At 41.7% G+C, this 23,547-nt stretch overlaps 1 protein-coding gene across 3 annotated transcripts in view; it reads left to right on the top strand.

The window, feature by feature from the left end:
• The window catches only part of PPEF1 (protein phosphatase with EF-hand domain 1), a 122,090-nt gene that overhangs the window by 30,654 nt on the left and 67,889 nt on the right, over window positions 1–23,547 (top strand). For all 3 annotated transcript variants that reach the window (XM_044235449.1, XM_044235451.1, XM_044235450.1), the window contains 2 exons: window positions 16,015–16,142; window positions 16,795–16,855. In XM_044235449.1, the coding sequence (XP_044091384.1) occupies window positions 16,015–16,142; window positions 16,795–16,855 (189 nt within the window). The remainder of the gene's footprint in view (window positions 1–16,014; window positions 16,143–16,794; window positions 16,856–23,547) is intronic.

Below are 23,547 nucleotides of genomic sequence, written 5' to 3'. Positions count from 1 at the left end.
CCTCTAATATTGAACATTTTTTTCTTTTTAACTGATATAGACAATACCTGGAAGAATTTCTTTGTGTAGCTTTTTCCTTACTTTAGATTATTCCCACATTCAGATGATTAGACGTGAACTTACTGTGTCAAGGGTTACGAATGTTTTGAAAGCTTTTGATAGAAAAATAATAGTATTTTCTGATTACTAACTACATGCTAGGGAGTGTTCAAAATATCCTGTATACTTTTTATTTAATCCTTGTAATAAACCTGAGTAAAATATTATTTCTTTTTTGTTTAATTGAAAACATGCTCAGCGAGGTAAGTATTTGTCAAGGTCATATTAGTAATCACTGCCAGAGTTGGGCTTTGAACCCAGAAAGTTCTAAGTACAGTGTTGTGTTTTTGTGGTTTCTTTGTTTTCTTTTGTTGTTGTTGTTATTTTTTGTTTGTTTTTTTGCTGTCAACCATTACACCCTTTTACGTTGCCTCCCAACGTTGCTGCTCTTGGAAACTTTAATTAAATTTACTCATATAAAGTAGCTTTTATTTGCATAGTGCTTTTATACTTCTACAGGCCCCTTCATATACTTTGGTCTTCACAAGCTGTGATGGATTGTTCTCAATTTGTAACCAAGGAAATGGAGGCTTTGAGAGGCAAAGTGATTTGCTTAAGAATGCATAGCTAGTAAGGGGCACAGCTGGGCTTAGGGCTTACTTCCTGTTTCTCCTGGTCTGACTGGTGTGAACAGCTTTTGCCCCCACTTTGGTCATTCAGAACCAATACAAAACTCTACCTCTAGAGTATCATGGCATTTTTAAAAAACATATTTATTTATTTGAGAGAGAAACAGAGTGCGCATGCACGCACATGTGAGCAAATGGGGGAGGGGCAGAAGGAGAGGGAGAGAGAGTCCTTAAATAGACATTCCACTGAGTGTGGAGTAGGGCTTGATCCCATGACCCTGAGATCCCGACCTGAGTGGAAACCAAGAGTTGGGTGCTTAACTGACTGAGCCACCCGGGTTCCCCTGTCATGGCATTTTTGAGAAAAAGTGCCTACATACAAAACTGAGGCTATCCCCTTCTTGTGGGGCTATCTACTTTCAGGTAGAGAAGTAGCATCCATGTTATATTATTACTGTTATTTTGCTTCTTTTGTGATATGCAACAGGGAAGAGAAAAATCATAGCTATCATTTATATTGTGTGCCTATTACATTCATTATTTCTATTTCTCCACAAAACTCTTGGAGGAAGCTCTGGGGCACTTGGGTGGCTCAGTTGGTTAAACGTTCGACTCTTGGTATCAGCTCAGGTCATGATTTCAGGGTCCTGTGATGGAGCCCTATGTTGTTGGGCTCCATACTCCGGGGGTGTCTGCTCACCCTTCTCCCTGCCCCCACTTGCACTCTCTCACTCTCAAATAAATAAATAAAATATTAAACAAACAAACAAACAAACAAATAACAACTCTTGGAGGAAGCTTTGATTAGTCTCCTTTTCTAGATGAGGAAACTGAGACTTAGATTAAAGAACTGCCCGAAGTCATGTACTAGTTGACCTGAATTAGAACTGGCTCTGACAGATTTCGAAGCCCATACTTTTCTTAATATGCTGTCCTGACTTGTAAAATTGGAATTTATCCAGAAATAGAAATTAAACATTGCAATTTCATTCTCCTGAACTTCAATTATACTTAAGATTTTATATTTATGTATTTTGAACTAATAATCTATTGCACTTTTTTTTTTCCCATGGAGCACTGTGAGAACACAATGATTTATTCCCTTTTATTTCTTCCCTTGAGACCATTTAGAAATGCATTTATTTATTTTCCCTAAGTGCTGAGGAGCCTACAAAGACTTTTGGCTTTGATGCTCTAAGCTATGAAAAATGGAAATTTTCTCTAATGGAGATTGTTCTTTTAAAAAATATTTGTTCTTTTAAAAATATTTATTTTCACTTGTTAGTAAACCAAGTATTTCTTTAATTCCTGGAATAACATCTAGTTCATTTATTTGTTCAAAAATCTAATGTTCAAGCCATTCACAGTTACCTGAGAGATCTACCCTCAGCCCCTGATTCCCCTACGTCCTCAGTCCCAAAGTTAAGTCCTTTACAGTGCTGTATATTAAACTTGGGCCCTTCATGGAAAAACAATGAATGACCTTGTTTCCTTTATCTTTGTTGTTCTCCAAAAATTGTTCTGAAATTTTAAAGGGGCCCTTGCCATTCTTATTATTGTTGGAGGATTTTCCTTTATAACTGCTATCAAGCAATCTTTCCTGGCATTCTGGGGTATAGCAGAAATCCCTGTGAGCTGGGTTCTCCCTTGTTTTCCTCAGTGAAATGGGACATTAGATAAGATGCTCTTTAAAATTCTTGCCACACAAAAGTCCATCAGAATGCTCTATAGCTGCAAGTGCATGTGTTGAGATGGGGGGGGCATTGATTTCCCCCTTCTACTTCTCTTGCTTGCTCCCTTAGCTGTCACCCCATTAACTAACTTACTTTCTTTCTTTCTTTCTTTCTTTTGAGAGAGAAAGAAAGCACTGCTAGTGGGGTACGGAATGGGAGAAGGAGCAGAGGGAGAGGGAGAGAGAGAATCTTAAATCGCTCTCTGCCCAGTGCGGAGCCTGATGTAGGCTTAATGCAGGGCTGGATCTCACCACACTGAGATCATGACTTGAGCCAAAGTCAAGAGTCAGTCCCTTAACCGACTGAGCCACCCCGGCGCCCCACCTTATCAACAGTCTAACATGCTCAAGTGTCTTTCCTCTTTTTTCCTTTCCTTTTGATTTGGAGATACTTTTTTCCTCCTGCCATTCTGTTTTGCTTTACCCCCAACTTCTTATTTTTAAAAACTGCAAACCTCCAGAGAGAAGATGAAAGGCGAATACAGACAACACCCACATCTCTTCACTGAGATTCACTACTCTGTCAACATTTTACCATTTTCTGTCTCCCTCTTCATTTGAAAGTAAGTTGTAGACAGTATGATATTAACCTCCATATACTTCAGCATGAGTGTCCTAAAAACAGGGATATTCTTTTATATAACTATAATACTATATCACTCTGAAAAAAATATAGTGTTGGTGGATTAATATTGTCTAACATAGAGTTCATATTCAGAATTGTCCTGTTGTCTAAAATGGCCCTTTGTGACTGGTTTTTCCTTCCCTTTGGAAGAAAAGCCTTCCCTTGCCCTCTTCTTCCTTCCAGTCACTCTCCTCCCTCTCAGAGCTTACTCCTGGAAGGGACGTTCACACTGTTGTCTCCTGTTTTCTCTGTTGTATCCCATGGAAAGTGATTTTTGACAAGTTCTTGAATGACCTTGAAGTCCAGTGGACCATTTTTCAGTTCTTATTTTTTGTGACTTCCTGGTAGTACTTGGCACCCCCCCAAACACCCCTCTTAAAATATTCATGGCCCTTGGTACATTCTCCCGGGTTTCCTTGTGTCTCTGAACTGTTCATAAGGACTCCACTTTCTCCCAAGTTCTACATATTAGGATTCCTCTGGGTTGCTCTTGGTCCTTTTATTTTGTCACTCTAATGTTCTCCTTGGGTGACTTTACTTTCATGGCTTCAATTATCATCTGTATATCAAAACTGCGAAATCTTTATTTTTGGCCCATGTCGTATATTATATCCCTGGTTTGTTGGCATCATTTGAGAATCATTTTCTTTTCTTTTTTAAATTCCACTACAATTAACGCACAGTGTTATATTAGTTTCAGGTGTACAATATTTGGTGATTCAATAATTCTATATACTAGTCAGTGCTCATCATGGTAAGAGTACTCTTAGGGAATCATTATATTTTATTTTATTTTATTTTTAAAAGATTTTATTTATTTTAGAGAGAGTGTGAGGGGGAAGGGGGAGAGCGGAGGAAGAGGAACAAGCAGACCCTGTGCTGAGCACAGAGGCAATGCGGGGCTTGATCCCACAACCCCTGAGATCACAACCTGAGCCGAAATCAAGAGTTCGGTTGTCAACTGACTATCCAAACAGGTGCCCCAGGAATCATTTTAAATGAGTACTTTTCTTTTTTTAAAAAAATAAATTGTTTATTTAAGCACTCTCTATAACCAACATGGAGCTCGAACTTGTGACCCCGAGATCAGCTGTCCCATGCTCCTCTGCCTTAGCCAGCCAGACGCCCCAAGAGTACTTTTCTTTGTAAAACGAGCCCACTTTCCTCATCTGAAATTATGATCCCTCTGAATAATAATTTTTGGTTAGTTGTTCACTTTTTGATACAATAATGTGCTGGCCTTGAGGTTTCTATAGGACCTGTACTACAAACACATTTGTTGCCTATATGAAACAGGCACACAAAAAATTGAAATGTCCTTTTTATTCTTTATACCCATTAAATGCATCTTCATATTTATTTGCTGTGTGACTAATCCATTTCTGCTTTAGAAACCTTCAGTATTATGAGAGTCTGTCATGGACTGTTTAGGTATCCATTCTAGAATCATGAGCCTTTAGTGGGTAGAAGGTATTACTGAAAGGCTATGAAGTCCCACCTCCCCATTTAAATGCTCTTTGCCAGCTTCCAGCCTGGACTAGACAATTCACAAAGAAGCCAGCTTTTAGTTGGATCCTGCTAATTGTTAGAAAATCTTGTTACAAAGAGACATATTTCAACTGAGTGTAAGAAAGGCCATTACCTCGGCCCCAATTGCCAGTTAGTTCCTGTAATCAGAACACTCTTCTTATATGATTGTGGCTTTATGTGGCATTATCTTTTTTAGCAGCTGCAAAAGACAAAATTTAATGCTGACTGTCTTTGACCTCGGGTGAATGAATGATTAGTAATTAATAACAAGGGAGACATAAAACAGAATTGCTGTCAAGACATTTAATTTTTTAAATTCTGAGTGGGGTTTGAAGGTCATTATTGAATTGTTGAATAGACCATATTTCCTATGAGAAAGTATTTTAATAATTTAAAATGCTAGTAGTACTTTTACACAGCTAAATTTCTTACATACTCAAAAATGTAATAGTTTTTTTTTTTGGCTTTTATTTATTTATTTATAATTTCTTTTCAGCATAACAGAATTCATTGTTTATGCACCACACCCAGTGCTCCATGCAATACGTGCCCTCCTTAATACCCACCACCTGGTTCCCCCAACCTCCCACCTCCCCGCCCCTTCAAAACCCTCAGGTTGTTTTTCAGAGTCCATAGTCTCTCATGGTTCATCTCCCCTTACAATTTCCCTCAACTCCCTTCTCCTCTCCACCTCCCTATGTCCTCCATGTTATTTGTTATGCTCCACAAATAAGTGAAACCATATGATAATTGACTCTCTCTGCTTGACTTATTTCACTCAGCATAATCTCTTCCAGTCCCGTCCATGTTGCTACAAAAGTTGGGTATTCATCCTTTCTGATGGAGGCATAATACTCCATAGTGTATATGGACCACATCTTCCTTATCCATTCGTCCGTTGAAGGGCATCTTGGTTCTTTCCACAGTTTGGCAACTGTGGCCATTGCTGCTATAGACATTGGGGTACAGAAGACCCTTCTTTTCACTACATCTGTATCATTGGGGTAAATACCCGGTAGTGCAATTGCAGGGTTATAGGGAAGCTCTATTTTTAATTTCTTAAGGAATCTCCACACTGTTCTCCAAAGTGGCTGCACCAGCTTTCATTCCCACCAACAGTGGAAGAGAGTTCCACTTTCTCCACATCCTCTCCAACACATGTTGTTTTCGGTCTTGCTAATTTTGGCCATTCTAACTGGTGTAAGGTGGTATCTCAATGTGGTTTTAATTTGAATCTCCCTGATGGCTAGTGATAATGAACATTTTATCAGGTGTCAAAAATTTAACAGTTTTTTAAAAATTGAGATCTTCATGATAATGATTCTTTTAGAAAATTGGCAGAAATTTGTGAGGCAGAAAGGTCACAGTTACTTATAAACTGTTGGTTTCCTGATTTCACTGATTTAGCTTATTCTCTTGGTAATGTATAGTTAAAGCTTCCTGTTTTCCTGAACTATGGTGTAGCCAAGGATTTCAGTTCTTATGGAAACTTCCATAAGATGGGCTTTATGTGGTCTTTGTGTTGTTCCATTGCCCTGTTGAATAAAAGAAGGCTTTAAATGGGGGCATTTACAAATCTGAATCCTAATAAATGTAGAGAGAAAAAGTTAGAAAATCATTCTTTTGCAGTCACTGTTGAAAGAATTGATTTGGGGACGCCTGGGTGGCTCAGTTGGTTAAGCCGCTGCCTTTGGCTCAGGTCATGATTCCAGGGTCCTGGGATCAAGTTCCGCATCAGGCTCCTTGCTTGGCAGGGAGCCTGCTTCTCTCGCTGCCTCTGCCTGCCTCTCTGCCTGCTTGTGTGTACTCTCTCTCTCTCTTTCTCTCTCTCTGGCAAATAAATAAAATATTAAAGAAAAAAGAAAGAAAGAATTGATTTGGGCAAAAATTATCCATGGATGTTTTGGAGAATAGAATATATACACGGTCCTAAAGCACGTTCCTGCAAATTGTTTGTTAATTATAAAGAGGAAGCAAATATGCCTGTAGTAGAGAATTCTAGGTAGACACTGGAGCCTGGCAGCATGGGCAGTGAAAGAATTCACCTGAAGCAGAACAAAGGAGGTAGAGGTTTATTGGATACACGGTAAGGGGGCAGCAGGCAGGAGAGCAGAAGAGAGACTGCCAGGAGGCAGTGGTGAGGGGCTCTAGTTAAGGGGAGGGAAGGTGAGGAGTTATGGGAACATATGGAATTTTCCTTTTTTGGTACCTGTGCTTTCTTGTAAATAGCCCATTGGTCAGCCAGGGTCTATAGTTTTTTCCGGGTGGGTCGCCTAATGAGCCTGTTTGCATTCAGCCTGGTGGTCGCTTGTGGGCCCCTCTAACCTTACCCAGCTTCCCCTTGCTCAAGCCTGCTGCCATCAAGCAGCCTCTACAGACACCACAGTAACCAAATAATCTAAGTTCATCTCAGCAATAATGAGATCAATGCACACCACGCGCCTCCTGATGCAACGCACTTGAGAGAGACTCAGCACTTGTCCCTACCAAAATATATAATCTGAATCTCATCACTAGGAAGTAGCAGACAGATCCAAATGGAGGGCTATTTGAAATGACTAATCTGTGCTCTTCAAAAATTTCAGGGTCATTAAAGAGAAAGGGAGGCTAAGGAATTGTTCTAGAATAAAGGAGACTAAAGAAATGATGTTTTTATGTGTGGAGAGAGAGCGAGGGGGAGAGAGTAGGAGAATGTATAGGAGACAAAATATGAACGACTGTACTGTTCTCCCCTTTCCCCAAATGCTTGAAAATGTTTCCGAGTAAAAAGGTAGGACTGTCCCCATCCTGTACAACCTGAGTTCTATTTTCCAAGCCTTTGGGAGTGCCAAAAGAGCAAGCTCTTCCTTGCTTTTGCCTTCTCCCACCCTCCCCATCCATCACAGACTCTATGTACTCAACCTGGCACCATCTTGAGCAGCTTCACTGTGCCTGCGAACAACCACAAATGCGCTGGTGTCCTTGACCTCCTAAGCCCCAGCATCTACTTATTCTCTCTCCTTGAGCTACTCGCTCCCATTTCCTGGCCCCTGTGGTCACGGATCAGCTCGGCCTCTGCGGTCTTTAGGATTATCCCATTTTCTGATCTCTCGATCTTCATTGAAACCTCTGGACTTAGTCCCTTCCCGTGTGTATCTGTCTCCCAGCCCCCTCTTGTCTTCGCTTTCTCCTCCATCCATCCCATAACCCCCCCCCCCACCGTCCGGTCTTCTGTGGGCTATCAGTCGAGCCAGTTAACAGATCATACACAGTAATCATACTTTAGGCAATTTAAAAGGTAAGTGGTGGGGGAAGTGTTTAATGTTCCCAGACCGTTGGCCGGTTAGCTCAGTTGGTTAGAGCGTGGTGCTGATAATGTTCCCAGACCACTTGCTAGCACACTTTGCTACAATTCCTTGATGGGATAAGCCAAGGATATTAGCGACTTGGCTTGGATTTTTCAACAGGGATGACTCAGATTTTTTTTTTTTTTAAAGATTTTATTTATTTATTTGTCAGAGACAGAGGGAGAGAGAGCGAGCGAGCACAGGCAGACAGAGAGGCAGGCAGAGGCAGAGGGAGAAGCAGGCTCCCTGCCGAGCAAGGACCCCGATGCGGGACTTGATCCCAGGACCCCGGGATCATGACCTGAGCCGAAGGCAGCTGCTTAACCAACTGAGCCACCCAGGCGTCCCTTTTTTTTTTTTTTTTTTTTTGAGTAGCCTTTAGAATTTGTCCTCTTTGTCCAGAAGCTTCTGATTTGAGTGTTCACAGGTACATGTCCTATTTTGTCCTTGCATGCTTGCTTTCAGCTTTGCTCTGTGCAATAATAGGTAGGCTGCAGCTGTGGCCTTAAAAAAAAAAAATAGAAAGATAAATTAGAACATTGTATAACTGGAGAGAATCTTAGAGATCACATAATTTCAAGTTTTCATTTTTCGCATGAGATGCTGAGGACCAGAGAGGTTAGACAACCTGGCCAAGTTTACATGGTTGGCACCTGGTTGAGTCAGAACCAAAATGGAAGTCTCCATATTACAAATTCAAAATTTATTTTTATTATCCCATGTGGATGGGTTGCTGGGTGGGTGTGTACATGTATAAATAAGAAGTCAAAGAAATGACCTCTAATTCTTGCCCCTCTCTGACTGGAACACCAGAGGTTTCCAAGAGTGACTGAACTAAGATCTCTTGTCATTTAGGGAAAGTGATAGTTTTAAGAGGCCTGTCAGTGTTTGGAGACTGGGCCTCATGCTTGCCTTCCATTTCCCTCATGTTTAAGGAAAATGCTTTGCAGGGGCCCCTGGATGGTTCAGTCGCTTAAGCGTCCAACTCTTGGTTTAGGCTCAGGTCATGATCTCAGAGCGGTGAGATCGACCCCCACATTGGGCTCCACGTGCAACACTGCCGGGGTCCAGCCTCGGCAGGTCCAGGTGTCCCTGAAGGAGGGGCAGTGTCCGCGAGAGAAATGAGAGAGCCACACAGCGAGTTCTGGTCAGTAGTCAGGCATCTCCCTCTTTATTCTGATTTTAGAGTTTCTCATATAGACAGTTTACTTGGGGTGGGGGCTACATTCATGCAAAGGACATCAAAGGACTCAAGCACTCATCAGATAATTTCTCTTTGTTCAGCACAAGTTATTCTAGTTAAGCTATAATGGGTACAGAGTGGCGCCAGGGATGGGGGACAGGGTCTTGCTTCTTGAGTAATCATGTCCCTCAGAAAGCCATGGGAGGTAGCACAAATATGTGCTTTTTGGTAACTTATTCTGCGGCCTGCAGGAAAACAGGATATAGGTTAATGGAAAACGAGAAGCTATCTAGAGGAACTAAGTATATAGGAGAGAAGTAGGAACGGGAAGGCGTTACCTCTGCAGGAGGCAGGGTGTATTTTAATGGCTCAGCTTGTGAGAGCCTTGGACAAACATCAGCCTAGGGAGGAAACCGTCTATCGCTGTACACATCTGAAGTTCTCCATAGTCCTAGGTACAGAATAATTTACCTCCTTGAAGTTGCTCCGACCCACAAGCCTGAGAGATGTTTGTGGCAGATTAGCAAGGAGCTCTTTATTTGAGAGACATACGGGGATCAGAGGAAAAGGCAAGAGACTTACCAGACCATGCTTATCTGCGGAGCTATCTGGCCCTTGGCAGCCTTCTGTGGCGGGGGGGGGGGGGCACCGAAGGATTAGGCCTGCATCAGTTCAAACCTTAACCTAGTGGGGCAGTGCCCTTGACCAGACTTCATGGCTCCTAAACACAATACGGAGTCTGCTTGATATTCTCTCCCTTTTCTTTGGCCCTTCCCCCTGCGCTCTTTCTCTCTCTCTCAAATAAATAAATAAAATCTTAAAGAAAAAGAAAAATGCTTTCCAGGGACTAGAATGCTGTGTCGCACCCTTGCTGTGCAGCGATGCCACAGTTTGTGGATGGGCAAGCCTCGTGGGTTCTTGTCTTGCTTGCTGCCCAAGAAGCAGGCTTTGTGACCATCTCATGTCCGCCAGGCATGTGCTTTGAGCTGTTTCTTCAGTGAAGCTGGAAGTCTCCCTCTGGCAGTCACACACTCTAGCAGATGGCAGATATAGAATAGCTGTGAACAAAAATAGCAAGGAAAACTGTGGTCCCAGAGCCGAGCCAGACTATTCTCATCGTGCTTTGAAGAGCTGAGATAATGGTTGTTTTCTCCTCTTGTTTAAAGCCTTTTGCTACTAGATGGTTCATACTCTTTCCAGTTCGTTTGAATTCATTTTAATGAGGTTCTATCATACTTGTGCCTCTCTCTTTCTTCCTGACTGGATGTCAGGCCCCTTAAAGTTCCGTGAAATATTTGCTCATCCTGATGCCTCCTCAGGAGGCCTCTGCCAGCAGAATTTTAAAACAGAGAGTCTTTAAATGCCTTATCATTCTGAATATAAGCTTCTTGTTTAAAGAACTGTCACATAACCTCCTATTTAAAAAACAAACCAAAACTAAGACTCTACCTGTCAGCATGAAGAGAAACACAAGACAGAAAGTCTTAACCAGAGAGCAATTTCATTCATTCGACAAATACTTATTGAGCATCTGCTATGTTCTAGGGACTGTTCCAGACTCGGGGGATATAGTGGCTAACCCAACGGACGACAATCCCAGCCCTTACAGAGATTACGTCCTATGGAAGGAGACAGATAATGACAAATGAGTAAAACATATGCTGTACCATATAGTCTTAAGTGCTGTGGTGAGGAAATGAGAGAGGCAGTAGGGGCCATGGGGCCATTTTGAAAAGGATGGTCAGGAAAGGCCTTGCTGAGAAGGTGAGGTTTGAGCCAAGACCATGCTCTCCATGGGAGTGAGCCCTATGGATCCCGGCTGGCACGATTCTTCTCGCTCTTCACTCTTGGGTTCTGAGATGGTGTGTGTTTGTTCACAGTAGTTTGTGAAATTTTTAATAAACTGTTATGTATAATTAGGAATCGGGGCGGGTGTCACCAGAAGTTAGCTCGAGAGAGACAATTATGACCTGTTATTCCCCCCTTACTTTTTAAAAAACAGTAACTACTATTTATTGTTTCCTATGTGCCAGGCAATGTGCTAAGCATTTTATATTAATCAATTAATTTATTATGAATATGTGTATCAACACATTACTAATACATTATTGTGCATTGCTCATACGTCATTATTATAACAGTCCTGGAAGGTATTTGTTTGTTTGTTCAACAAATATCCATTGGCAGGCCTTACCCATGGTCCTGGGGATATGGCAACCAACAAAAGAAACTCCCTAGTCTCATGTATCTTAGCTACTAGGGAGTGAGAGACAATAAACATACGACTACACAGAATGTCAGACGGAAAAACATGCTATGGAGAACAAAGGAACAAGTGAAAAGCATAGGGAATGGGACGTAGGGAATTTGGAGGAGGGAGGACATACTACTGTGCTGCACATTGTCTTATTTTTAGGGCTGATTCCAAACACCACACTGGGTCGTACAGCATAATGGTTATAAGTCCTGTTTCTGGAATTACAGAGATCCGGATTTGACTCTAGATTCTCCAACTGACAAGTGACATGACCTCCAAACAAGTTATCTCTGAGTCTCAGTCTCCTTATCTGTAAAATAAGGATAATGATGCTTCCTAGGATTGTTGGGAGGATTAAATCAAATGACATGATCCACATAAAGCACCAGCATAGTGCCTGGCACAAAGCAGATGCTCTGAATTTATTATTTGCCTTCTTCATTGACCTCCTACATGGATATTTAATTTCATGTAAAATACCACGATGATGACTGTCACTATAGAAAAGCCATTAAAAAACAACCCCCACCCGGAAACCACCCCCCCAGCTTGGCAGTAGAGAATCCACCTGTGCTGGGTACAGGAAATTGGCCAGGTAACTTGTTAAACCTATGCTATTGCTTCCTTCTAGAAACAAAAATAGAAGGCCCTTGGGACATACATGGCAATAGCTTTTATTTTTGTTTTTGTTTTTATTTTTTTTCTGCATGGAATTAATGTGACAGGGAAGACAAGCCCTGTTATGGGATGAAGCAGCAGGACCAGAAGTGGATCTAAGCTGTCCAGCAAGTTCAGAACTGGACGACACAGCTCTTCAACTCTGCAGGCGGGGTTGGGGGTTACAGAGCCAGCAGCCGCTCGGGTAGGGTCTGTCCCGTGGCTCTACCCTTTGCCGTTTTGCAGGTTTCTGCACCAGAGGAGAAGCCTCAGGGGGCTAGAATGGCCCGGCTGTGCATGTCTTGCAGAGGGAAGGGTGCATCTTCGGAACCAGATGAGGCTTTAGAGGTTGGAGGTTGGTACCCTCAGCCGTGCCCTGCTGGTCTCCTTCTCTGTGCCCGAGAGGGGGTTGGGGCAGCTGCAGACCAAAGGAGTTATAGCAGGGTGTGGATCAAGGTCCATTTTGTCAGCTGCTACCTGAGTGCTCGAAATCCCCATGTGGGACTCTCCTAAGGGCCTGAGCTGGAGCCTCCAGGAAGCTGGACGCTTGAGGCCTAACCTGAGATGGGCCCCTCCTGCAGGGTGTGGTCAGAAGGCAGAAACCACAGAGGGATGTGACTAGAGAAAGGAAGAGGAAGAGCCTGTAATTGGGTAATTGGGTATCAGACTGTTCCCAGGCAACAGAAAAGTCTCCGAAGGAGCGCTAAGGCAGATGGAGGTAGGAATTTCGAAAATCTAGAAGCTTGGAGGAGGCTTCCTGAGAACTGAAACTCAGACCTCTGACCATGAAGCTGCCCAGCTAGTGCTGGGGTCTCTGAAGGGCAGCCCCGAGACTGCTCGTGCATGGCGTCCCTGCAGTTGGGATCGGGTTGTTGCGACAAGCAGAGACTGGTGCAGGGGGACCAGGGGCGGGGGTTGCGGGGGCAGCCATTGTTAGGCGACACCAAGAGGAACGGGAGGAAGGCAGGAAGGAGGGTGTCTCTCTTCCCTCCTCCAGCAGCACCATCTCCCTCTACTGCCACCCCCCTTGGCAGAGCCAATCAGAGAGCACCCCGCTGATCAGAAATGTGGCCTGCAGAGCCCCAGTCTCAGCATCGGGGAAGTGGGGGGGTGACGGCTGACGCGTGAATGCTTAGTAAGTGGCGCCATAAGCTCCAGTAGAGGAAGGCAAGCAGCAACGGGCATGGCGGCTTTCTGAGCCGGGAAGTGGGGGGCTCAGCTTCCTGCCTTTGGAGCAGAAGAGGAAATGCAGGAGCCAGGGACCTGAACATGGCCGTCTGCCTTCCACACCTACTAGTGGAACACAGCCCCGGAGAGCACTGTGGGCTTACCCAGTAGGATCGCCACTCCTCCCCGCGGGAGTGGGGTGGGGATCCCGGCAAGGGACTGGACTGAAGCCAGGCCAAGAGAGGATGGGGGGCTTCCATCACCCACCTGCCCGTGTCGGGGAGGAGTAGAAGTGATACTGTATGTATCGTGTGTAGCTTAGTGCCAGGCGCATAGAGGCATTCCGTAAAGGCTGGCTCTTATTATTCAAAGAAAGGAGAGGCACACAGAGATTAGGGAAAGATGTAACCGGCTATGGTGGAGAGAGCCCAGAGTAGGGATTCAGAAGACCTGAATCCATACTAGGTAAGTGACTTGGAGCAAGACACTTGCCTCTCTGAACCTCAAGTTTCCTTGTATGTAACATAGAGATGATACTTGTAGGGGTAAATCTCTCCTAGAAGCCCCTTTGCATGTGGTAGCTGTTTCGTCCCATTATTAATGATAGAAATAGTGCATAGTAAGCCTGATTATTTCTTATCGGCGGTGCCGACCCTGAGTAGAAGTGCCTCACTACGCAGATGAAGAAACAGATGCAGCAGAAGGTCGGTAGCTCTGCGGAGGTTAAGTGAGACGTGGCTTCCGTTTGGTGCTGCGCATTTCCGCTTCTGGGCTAAGTGATCTTACACTATACTACACTACACTACGTAGTGTTTCAGCTTCTTGGTGTGGTGAGGACTGTGGAAATGAACCCATGGCCTGGCCCTCAGGAAGTGCTCAGTAAATAGCCCTGGGACAGTTCCTTTGCGCTTGAGAAACAGAGAGAGCACCTGAGGTGAGGGTTCCTGGTCATGACAGCAGCTGTCCCATAGAATAGACCTTGCGGGTGAGCCCGGGCTCTCCGTAATGATATGGGGTGAAGACTTGAGATTTTGAAGCTTCCAATCATCTGCTTGGCGCTATCGAACAAGTCACTCTTATTTCTTCTTTCTGTGGTGCTCCCCTATAAAGATCGTGATACTTGACCTTATTGTGTCTACTTCCTGGCGTCTTCTGGAAGATGAGTAACGAAATGAGTGTCTCTGGAACCAGAGAGTCTTGGAGAAACTCATCAATAAAAACCCTCAGATGAGTAGTATATCTCACATGCCACAGTAGTATTAAGCCAAGGATACTGGGACTGGAGGCTAGAATTCTGCTTTTAGAATTCAAATTGTTCTTGTTATAGTCAACTCTTAATTTCTATGTGCTAACTGGGAAAAATTATAGCATGAATAAAAGAAGCCAGCTGGTGTTGATTGCTCTTCGCTCTAAAACTTGTGGAAGGCATAAGAGACTATATTTTAAATCTCATTATCTCTTACCTGATCGCTTTCTTCAAAGCCATGAAGCTCCAGGATGATTCAAAGGCTCAGAGCCCCAGAAGAGAGTCAGTGTGCTGAATAATCCACAAACAAGACAACACTGATCACTATAGTAACCATTAGCTTAGCCATTTATTAACCGGGCGTGGGGCTGAACTCTTCTCCTGTAGTAGCTCATTTCATCCTTACTGTAAGGGCTCGGAAGGAGGGAGGTGTCTTCGTCTATCCCTCTGTCTTTTCTTATTTGAATCTCATGTACAGAAGCTGGAGTGAATCATACTTTTCCAATTCATTGTACATTGTCATTGCCGGTCTGTGCGAGACCCTTTCTTCTGTTGGCTCATTAATTTGCTTGTTCCTTTTTACTCACGTGCACTATATTCATTCACCACTCCCCCCATAAATAACTGATCTATCTGTTTAGTGTCTTTTCCTTTGTATATATTCTTAGGAAATCTATATTTTGGCTTTGTGTATGTGTGTTTTAAGTTTATATAGAATGACATCATGTTACAATTCACTGTCCCTAACTAAAGCTGTTCTCACCGAAGCACTATATTTTTAAGCCTCATCCATGTTGCTATGGGTTTCTTTAATCTATTGCTTCCAGTTGTGGCCTAGTAGGTCATGGTGTGGGCCCACCGTGGTTACACATTCTCTTTCCCAGCCATGGCGAGCCAGGCTGCATTGGTGTCAGATTTCCTACTGCCACAAGCAAAGGAACTTTGTGTCCCCATACGCCTCCCTTATGGGCTATGTGAGGATTGCTTTGGGGTATATAGTGAAGAATGGAATTGTTCCTTCATAGGACATGGAATGTGAATATGCCTGAGTAGGGCCAGAGGTAGGTGCTGTTATTTTCCCCATTTTACAGGTGAGGACCCTGAGGCTTTGAGAGTTTTGGTAACTTACCAGAGTCACACAGACAATAACTAGCATGGCTGGGATTCATATTGAGAACTTCTTGCCCCCAAAACTCTACTGTTCTTTTTTCCCCCCTAAGAGAGAATACGTGCAAGCAGGAGGGTGTGGGGGCGGGGTTGCGCAGAAGGCGGGAGAATCCCAGGCCAACTCTCTACTGAGCACAGAGCCTGACTCAGCGCTTGATCCCACGACCCTGAGATCATGACCTGAGCCAAAATCAAGAGTCGGACCCTCAACCGACTGAACCACGCAGGTGCCCCCCAGAAACTCTACTCTTAATGGCTATGCCATCATTATTCTCCAAGTATTTGGGACTTGAGGACATTTTACAAAAACATAAAGGTAAATCCCATTGTAGTGTGTATGTTCTTAGAACCTAGGAATCCAGATGGACTGATTTTTTTTCTGAAGCCTCTACTTCCCTGTCCCATAGCTGCATAGTAACTGGTTTCCTCTGGTTTTCATATCCTGTGGGGCTGCAGCGCTAAAAGCTGCATTGGTCATCCAGAACTGGTACCGCGGTTACAGTGCTCGGTTGAAGGCCAGACAACGCTATGCCCTCACCATCTTCCAGTCCATCGAATATGCTGATGAACAAGGCCAATTGCAGGTCTGTTTCGCTGGCTCATCTCTTCTTCCAGTAAAATGCTTCTCTTTACCCCTCACAAGTGAGAAAAGGAAAGTCTGGGTCCATTTTAAACTGAGGAACCTTGGTGAAAACTTTAGTAGAGGGTGACATGGTCTCGGAAGTGGCTGAGGAGAGAGAGTAGGATTTGGGAAGAGTATGATATTTTTCATTTCTGAAGTTTATATTTTGAGGGGGGCTGCCAGATATCTCATTAACTAATAAAAAATGGTCTTATTCTGTTCTTGGGCACCTGTCCAAGGAGGAAGTAAAGTTGTTTCTTTATGAAGGGAAAGATATCTGAAAGAGTTAAAATATGAAAGCATTTCCTGAGAGCAAACCGGTGAGAGTTCTAGAAGAAAATATAGATGGGTGAGGAAGGCCTTGTTCAAGCTTGTAAAAATGGTGTAATAAATCCAGCTTTAATGCTTCCTTGTGGAAAAGAAGTCCTTTTTAGCCATTAAGGGGTGGGAGGCTATGTGATATCCTGTGCCTCTGGGGAGGTGCTGCCCACCAGCTGAGGGAGGACGCAAGGGAGGAGGGAGGCAGGCAGAGGCTGGGAGAGGGCGCCAACTGTATTTACCACAGTGGCTATTTGGGGATCCTTCACTGACTAATGTATTTTTATTTTGTCCAGCTATCCAACTTCTTTTCCTTCATGTTGGAAAACTACACACAAATACATGAGAAAGACCCAGGTAAGTAAAACGCTTAGTCTTTTGAAAAGCAGTCATTAAATATTGAATTGTCCCCATCAAGGGATGTGAAGTCTGAAGATGGGAGGACACTGAGAAATTAAAAAGATGCCCACCTGGCTCGTCTTCGTGACACCAAACGTGAAATCAGTTCAGGTGGCTTTTCTCCTCTGATTGTTATTTATTAAATTTGACTAATTTCATCACTTTCACAAAGCTGAATTAGATTTCATTCAACGTTAATTTGTTGAACACCTCTGAACCACAACCTGTTGATATACCATAGCAGCTTTAGTAAAGAGGATGGTATTTTTTATCCCCAGAATTTTCATGCCGAGAGATCAAAATATCTTGAGTATCTCGTGAAACAAATCTGTGGGGACATGGTAGATTGAACATGGTTCTCTGTTTTCGGCGGAGCTAGCTGTCTCTCTGTCTGTCATTTATGCCATCATTCTGAAATGACTAAGTAAATCATCTCACAGACAGGCAGTGTAGGCATGGTTCAAAATGATTTTGAAATTATAGTTATTCCCAAGGTACACGTTTCTCCGGCAAAATCAAGATGACTGTTGTTATCTTCAAGGTAGATGCTAGGCTTAAAAACATATTTTTCTTAAATTTGGGCCAACCATTTTTTGTTCTAATTGAAAGTATATGGCATCTAAGAACTCCTTTGAAATCATCCAGCGAGCACCCTTCACAGTGGCAAAGGAATGGTGTTTTAATGGCATGCTTGGAGCTGAGCGCATATGTATGAAACTAATTAAAGCATTTAATGATCTGTAGAAGCTTTCTAAATGGTAGAATAGCCAAACCTGAGGAGTGGGGAGTGGGAGGAAGTGGGGATTTTGCCATTTTCTTTCTTTTAGATAATTGCAATTTGAAAATAGTTGTTTGTGCTTCGTGTTCTTTGGCAAAATAGTTCTGAGAGGAAATATAATGATGATGAAATGAAGCAGCACTCTTTTTGCTAATGACCTAATATTTCGATCTGGGCTGTGTGCATCAGAATCATTTATGGAGATTCATAGTCCACAGATGGCTGGGTTCCAGCCCAGAGACAATTTACTCCGGCTCTGTATTTTAAAGAATCTGCATGTCAAAAAATTCTGTAGGTGATTTAAAAATATTAAAAAATTTTATCCAAGAAGGGGACGGTGATTTAATCTTCTTATGTAAACTTTTCTTCAAGTATAACATACATCAAAGCACACAAATTGTAAATACAGGACTCAATAATTTTCTTGAAGTAAGCATGCCCTTGTAACCCACACCCAGAACAAGAAAGAAAATGTTACGAATTTACCAAAACATATCCATTCTATTGTTTTTGGACATTTGGATTGTTTTTAGTTTATGTAATTTGAATGGTACTGTTATGCACCTTCTTGTACATGTCCTTTTTGGTGAACATATATATCTTTTTTTGCTATATTCTCATTTCCAGTTATCTATTGCTGCATAGCAAATCACCCCCAAATTCAGTGGCTTAGAAACAATAGCCATTTTATTGCTCGTGGTTCTGTGGATTGGGCATTTGAACTGGTCTCAGTGGGGATGGCTTGTCTTCGTTCCATTTGGTGTCAGTTGGGCTCACTCAACCTGGCTGGGCGGGGTAGGGAGGCCTAGATGCTTCTACTCACCTGTCTGGGACTGGTGTTGGCTATGAACTTGGATATCTCAGTTCTCCTCATGTAGCCTCTCTGTCCAGCAGGATATCCCAGACTTCTTTACATGGTAGCTGGATCCCAAGAGAACAAAGGCAGAAGCTACAAGGCCTCTTAGGGCCTATTCTCTGGAACTCACATAAAATTGGTTCTGCCATATTTTTTGGGTCAAAGCAAGTTACAAGGGCAACCACAGATTCACAAGGGTTAGGAAAGCTCCATCTCTTGTGTTGTATTGTAAAAGGGACGTGGATACAAAGGGACTTGATTCCCTGGGGTCGTTATTACAAAGATTATAATAAAGATGTCCCACGATCCCGGAGTGGAAGTTTGGGGTACAAGGACTGTGTGTGTTCAGCTTCATTAGATACTGACAAACCTTACAAAATTATTGTACCAAGTTATACTCCCACCGGTGGGTGAGAGTTCCAGTGTTCTCTACCCTCTTCAACACTTAGAGCTGTCAGCCCTTTTCATCTTAGCCATTCTGCCTGGTGTGTAGTAGTATCCCATTTCTGCTTGAGTTTGTTTTTCCCTGGTGAGCGCTGAAGTTGGTCACCTTTTTGTTTGTGCGGCGGCCCTGTGAACATCCTGTTTGGTGAAGGGCCTATTCTGGTCTCCTGCCATCCTCTTACTTGGCTAGCTGCTCTCTTCTTACCAATTTTTAAGAGTGCTCTAATTGTTCTAAATATGAGAATATGAGTTTTTGTTAGATAAACATACTGCAAATATCTTCTCTTAGTCTTTGGCTTTTACCTCCCTGATATTTAAATGCTGTCTTTTGATGATAACAGACATTCTTGATTTTAATGTAGTACAATTTTTTTCCCTTTATTGTTAGTACTTTCTGCCTCTTGTTTGAGAAATCCTTGCCTGATAGGAGTATGTGTGTGTGTGTGTGTGTGTATGTATGCGCGCGCACGTGCGTGCGCATGTCCAAAAAAGAATACAGGAGAAACCTATAGAATAAACCAGAAACTAATGACCTTGTTTACCTACAGAGTGGATGGGTGGGAAGAGGGGACAAAGAAAGAATGGGAGAATGGAGTTGGGCAGAGGGCTGGGGTGGATAAGACTCCTCTGAATGTACCTTTTCATTTTGACTTTTAGAACCATGATAATGTTTCACATCCATTAAAAAAAATTATTACAAACAGGAAAAGAATGTGCGTGTATATTTCCGAAATAGAATACATACAGTGACAAATGAATTTAACTGTATTACAAATAACAGAATCACCTGATGGGTTTCAGGAAGAAACAAACTAACCTAAGTAACATTGGAAAATAGGGCTTTGCCTATAATGAGCCTTGATGATGCTTCATTTATATTTTATCCTGTGTGGGGTTTGTTTGAGCTTCTGTGGTATCTAGGTTGATATTTTCCATCAGGTATAGGAAGTTTTTACCCATTAATTATTTAAAATATCTTTCAAGTCTAAATATCTTTTTCTTTGTGAATCCCCGCTTTTAAACTTAGAAGGCTTTGAAATATTTAAAATGTGGATCGCTGTGCCTGGATTTCTAGATTTTTTTATGGTTTGACTTTTAAAAATTTCAACACTTCATAAATTTGGGATTTTTTATATTAAACCAAAAAAGGAAGTCTTGATGCCTCATGATTAAAAACAATTAAAGAATACAGCTAAAAAGAAAATGTCCAAGTAGTTAACCAGTTTTTCCCACCATGTTTATGTATTGTGGGATTATGTATTTATTATGAAAAGATAATGTATCTTTTCACAGGGTTTTTAGTGTCTCCTTTATCATGTATTCATTTAAAAATATGTATTAGGGCGTATTTCTAGGCTTCTATTCTCTTATGTATCTCTCTAATATAGAGTCCTAGAATCTTACTGATTTGATTGTTGTGTGTAACAGAAAAATTAATTTATAGGTTACATCTGTAGGTTTTGTTTCATATTTGTTTCCAGCTTTACTGAAACATAGTTGACATATAACATTGTTAAAGTTCAAGGTATACAGTGCAGTGATTTCATATATGTATATATTAGGAAATGGTTACCACAACAAGGTTAGTTAACACAACCATCACCTCATAGTTACAAGTCCTTTAGGTGTGGTGAGCACTTTAAAATTGTACTCTCTTAGCAACTTTGGAGCATACAATTAGAGTAGTGTTAACTAAGGTCACTGCGCTGTACATTGCCGTAGGTCGCTTTCTGATGGCCTTCCTTGGTAGGAAGGTTCCACACAACCATCACCCAGTTTGGCAAAAGCACCAGGACCCCCCAAAACACGGTATATTTGGGGCCCAGAAGGTCACTTAACATTTCCAGATTTCAGAGCTCGACTCATGGTTTTAACTCTGAGGCACAGGGGGAGTCCGGACATCCTGAGTGTTCCATAAGAGTGAGGGGACCTGGCAACCATTCATTTCTGTGCACTACTACTCTGTTGCTGAAGCCAGTTCACAGGACTTAATGGGGAGATTCCACACATCCATCCCATAAGATAGAAAGCCAAACCTACTGGACATGTTTAAACAGAGGCTGGTGGAAGTGGGAAGTGGGATAGAGTGGGTGCAATTGTTGTTTTGACAATTCTTTCTGCTTCATAAATCAGCCAAAATGTCCTATCAGACCCAGGTATTTTATATTTTTTGTGCCTATCATCAGTAGGTTGTTTTTGCCATGATATCTCCCCAGTGATTATTGGTAGTATTTAACAAGCCTTTGATTTATATCTATTTGTATTGTGCAACTATTGAACAATAGCATGAGTGAACTTAATATTATTGCTAATATTTTTAAATGTTTGCCATGTGCTATGTCTTTTAAGTGCTTTAAATATTTCATTTAGTCTTTATGACAAACCACTGATATTAGTATTATTATCATCCCCTTTTGCTGGATGAGAATATGGAGACTTAGAAGGTGACATCCCAGGGTTATTCATCTCAGCAATAGTAAAGCTGTGATTCAAACCTCTGTAGTATTGAATTCTCCTATCAGTTCTGGGAGTTTCTCCACCAGTTTTCTTGCATGTGGATATTTAATCACACTGGCCACAAGTAACTTTATTTTTGCATCTTTCTACCCAATCATCACTGCCCTTATTTCAGCTCTGTGTTTTGTTGCGTTGGCTAGAAATGGCAGATCAATGGGAAAATGAAGCAGTGAAACTAGGCATCCTGTCTTGTTAATGCTCTTAATGGAAAAACCATTCTTGTTGATTTAAATTTTTAGAATTTTGTTACGGAGGTAAGCTTTCATTCCTGGTTTTCTGAGTTTTTCAATAATCAGGAACACATGTTGAACTTTATGAAATGCCATGTTGCCATTTATTGAGTTTGTTCTATGGAGCCTCCCAGTTTTAATCCCGATTCATAACTGAGAAATGAAATAACTATAAAATGCAGTTCAGTTGGTGTTTTTCTTTTCCCAGCCATATCTGGAGCTTGTTTTCAAAATGACACGTGGGTGGTAGAGGCAGAAAGTATATGTGTGTGTGTGTGTGTGTGTATGTGTGTTTTAATTATGGGTTTTAACATTTTCCCTGTCCAGATTTTGAGTTTGTACTGGGTAAAAGAAAAGATTATATGGGGGTAGTTTTGAGAGATTTTCTTTAGAACAACTTGTAAAGGTATCATTTGGTTATAATTCAAGATTTCATTATATTTAATTAGTTTAGATTCATGTTGACAGAATTATAAGTGAAACAGGTAAAGACTCATTCCAGTTACACATTGCACAAATCTTTACATATTGCTGGCATTCATTAAATTATTCTTGCTAGTTATAATAGTTGAGTTGCAACCCACAGTACTTGCATTCGACTTGGTAGAGCTTTTGATTATTTTCATACATGACTCACATTAGCTACCCATATTAGGAAGAGAATCTATGTTATTTTTTTTTTAATGTGGCTAAAAGTCAGCAGAAGGATTATGATTTTGATGTTTACTGATATTTCATATTGAGTACTTCTGCCTAAGAAATGGCTTAGGGAAATGGTGCTTTTTCATATATTTATCATGGAACTTATAAGAAATGAAGGTCAACATATGTATGGAAAGAAGAGCCAACTAAGCTTTTTTGTGTTTGTTTTACAGAAGAAAAAAACACTATTTTAGTTTTGTTCTTAAAAAAACAAGACTGCATTTTAATGACTGGAACTGATGGAATTGACTTGAGGTATGAGCTGATGAGAAAGGGAGAGCGGACAGAGCATGGGTGAAGGCAGTGATTGGGAAAAGAAAATCATGTCATGCTTGTACCTCACACAGTCGGGATGACTCAACAAGTCAGTTATAAGATGATACAGTGAGACCGGTGGGGTTGTTTTTGTCTTTCTTTGTTGTTATTGTTTTTTTCCCCAAGAGTAGCCCAATATTTGAGTGTGATATTTGAGTGTGTACAGCCAGGAGGATGTGTCTCGAAGAACGGGATGGTATGATTATTAAGATAGTTACGTAGAATACTTAGGCTTTACTGCTTGCACAGTGGAATCTGAGATAAAATCTGCCAAGCTGCTCTGTATGTCTAGTTTTCAAACCTAAAATGGAATAATTAAGTGATTCTCAAATCTCAAACCAAATCCAAATGGGAAAAATACACTGTGCTGGACCTGAAGACAAACCTTATTATTCCTAAATTTAACTTCTTATCAAACATCATCAACCACCACCACAGAAGTGTTAGGGTGGGCCCACAATAATTTAGAAAGCATTTTAAATTACTAAATATTATGACTTATTTTAGAAAGTTTTTTTTTAAGTTTAGTTCTTAACTGTAATCTCTCAGCATAACTGGATCCTGAAAAAAAAAGTATTCTCTCTACATCTGCTAACGTCACACTTTCCAAACATGTCTACTCTAAATATTCAAAAAGATAGAAACTGCTTGCAGAAAACTTCTGATTCCCATTGGCTTGATAGCAATTCAGTGTTAATGAGTTGAAGAATACATCACCATCGTCTCTATCCGTTATCTGTTCATGAAATAATACCGTGTATTAAGCAACCACAATAGCTCAATGGCATGTAATAAACATTTCTTTTTG

Source organism: Neovison vison, chromosome X (genome assembly GCF_020171115.1).
Source record: "Neovison vison isolate M4711 chromosome X, ASM_NN_V1, whole genome shotgun sequence".
Lineage (NCBI taxonomy): Eukaryota > Metazoa > Chordata > Mammalia > Carnivora > Mustelidae > Neogale > Neogale vison.
This window is presented reverse-complemented; position numbering and strand designations above follow the sequence as displayed.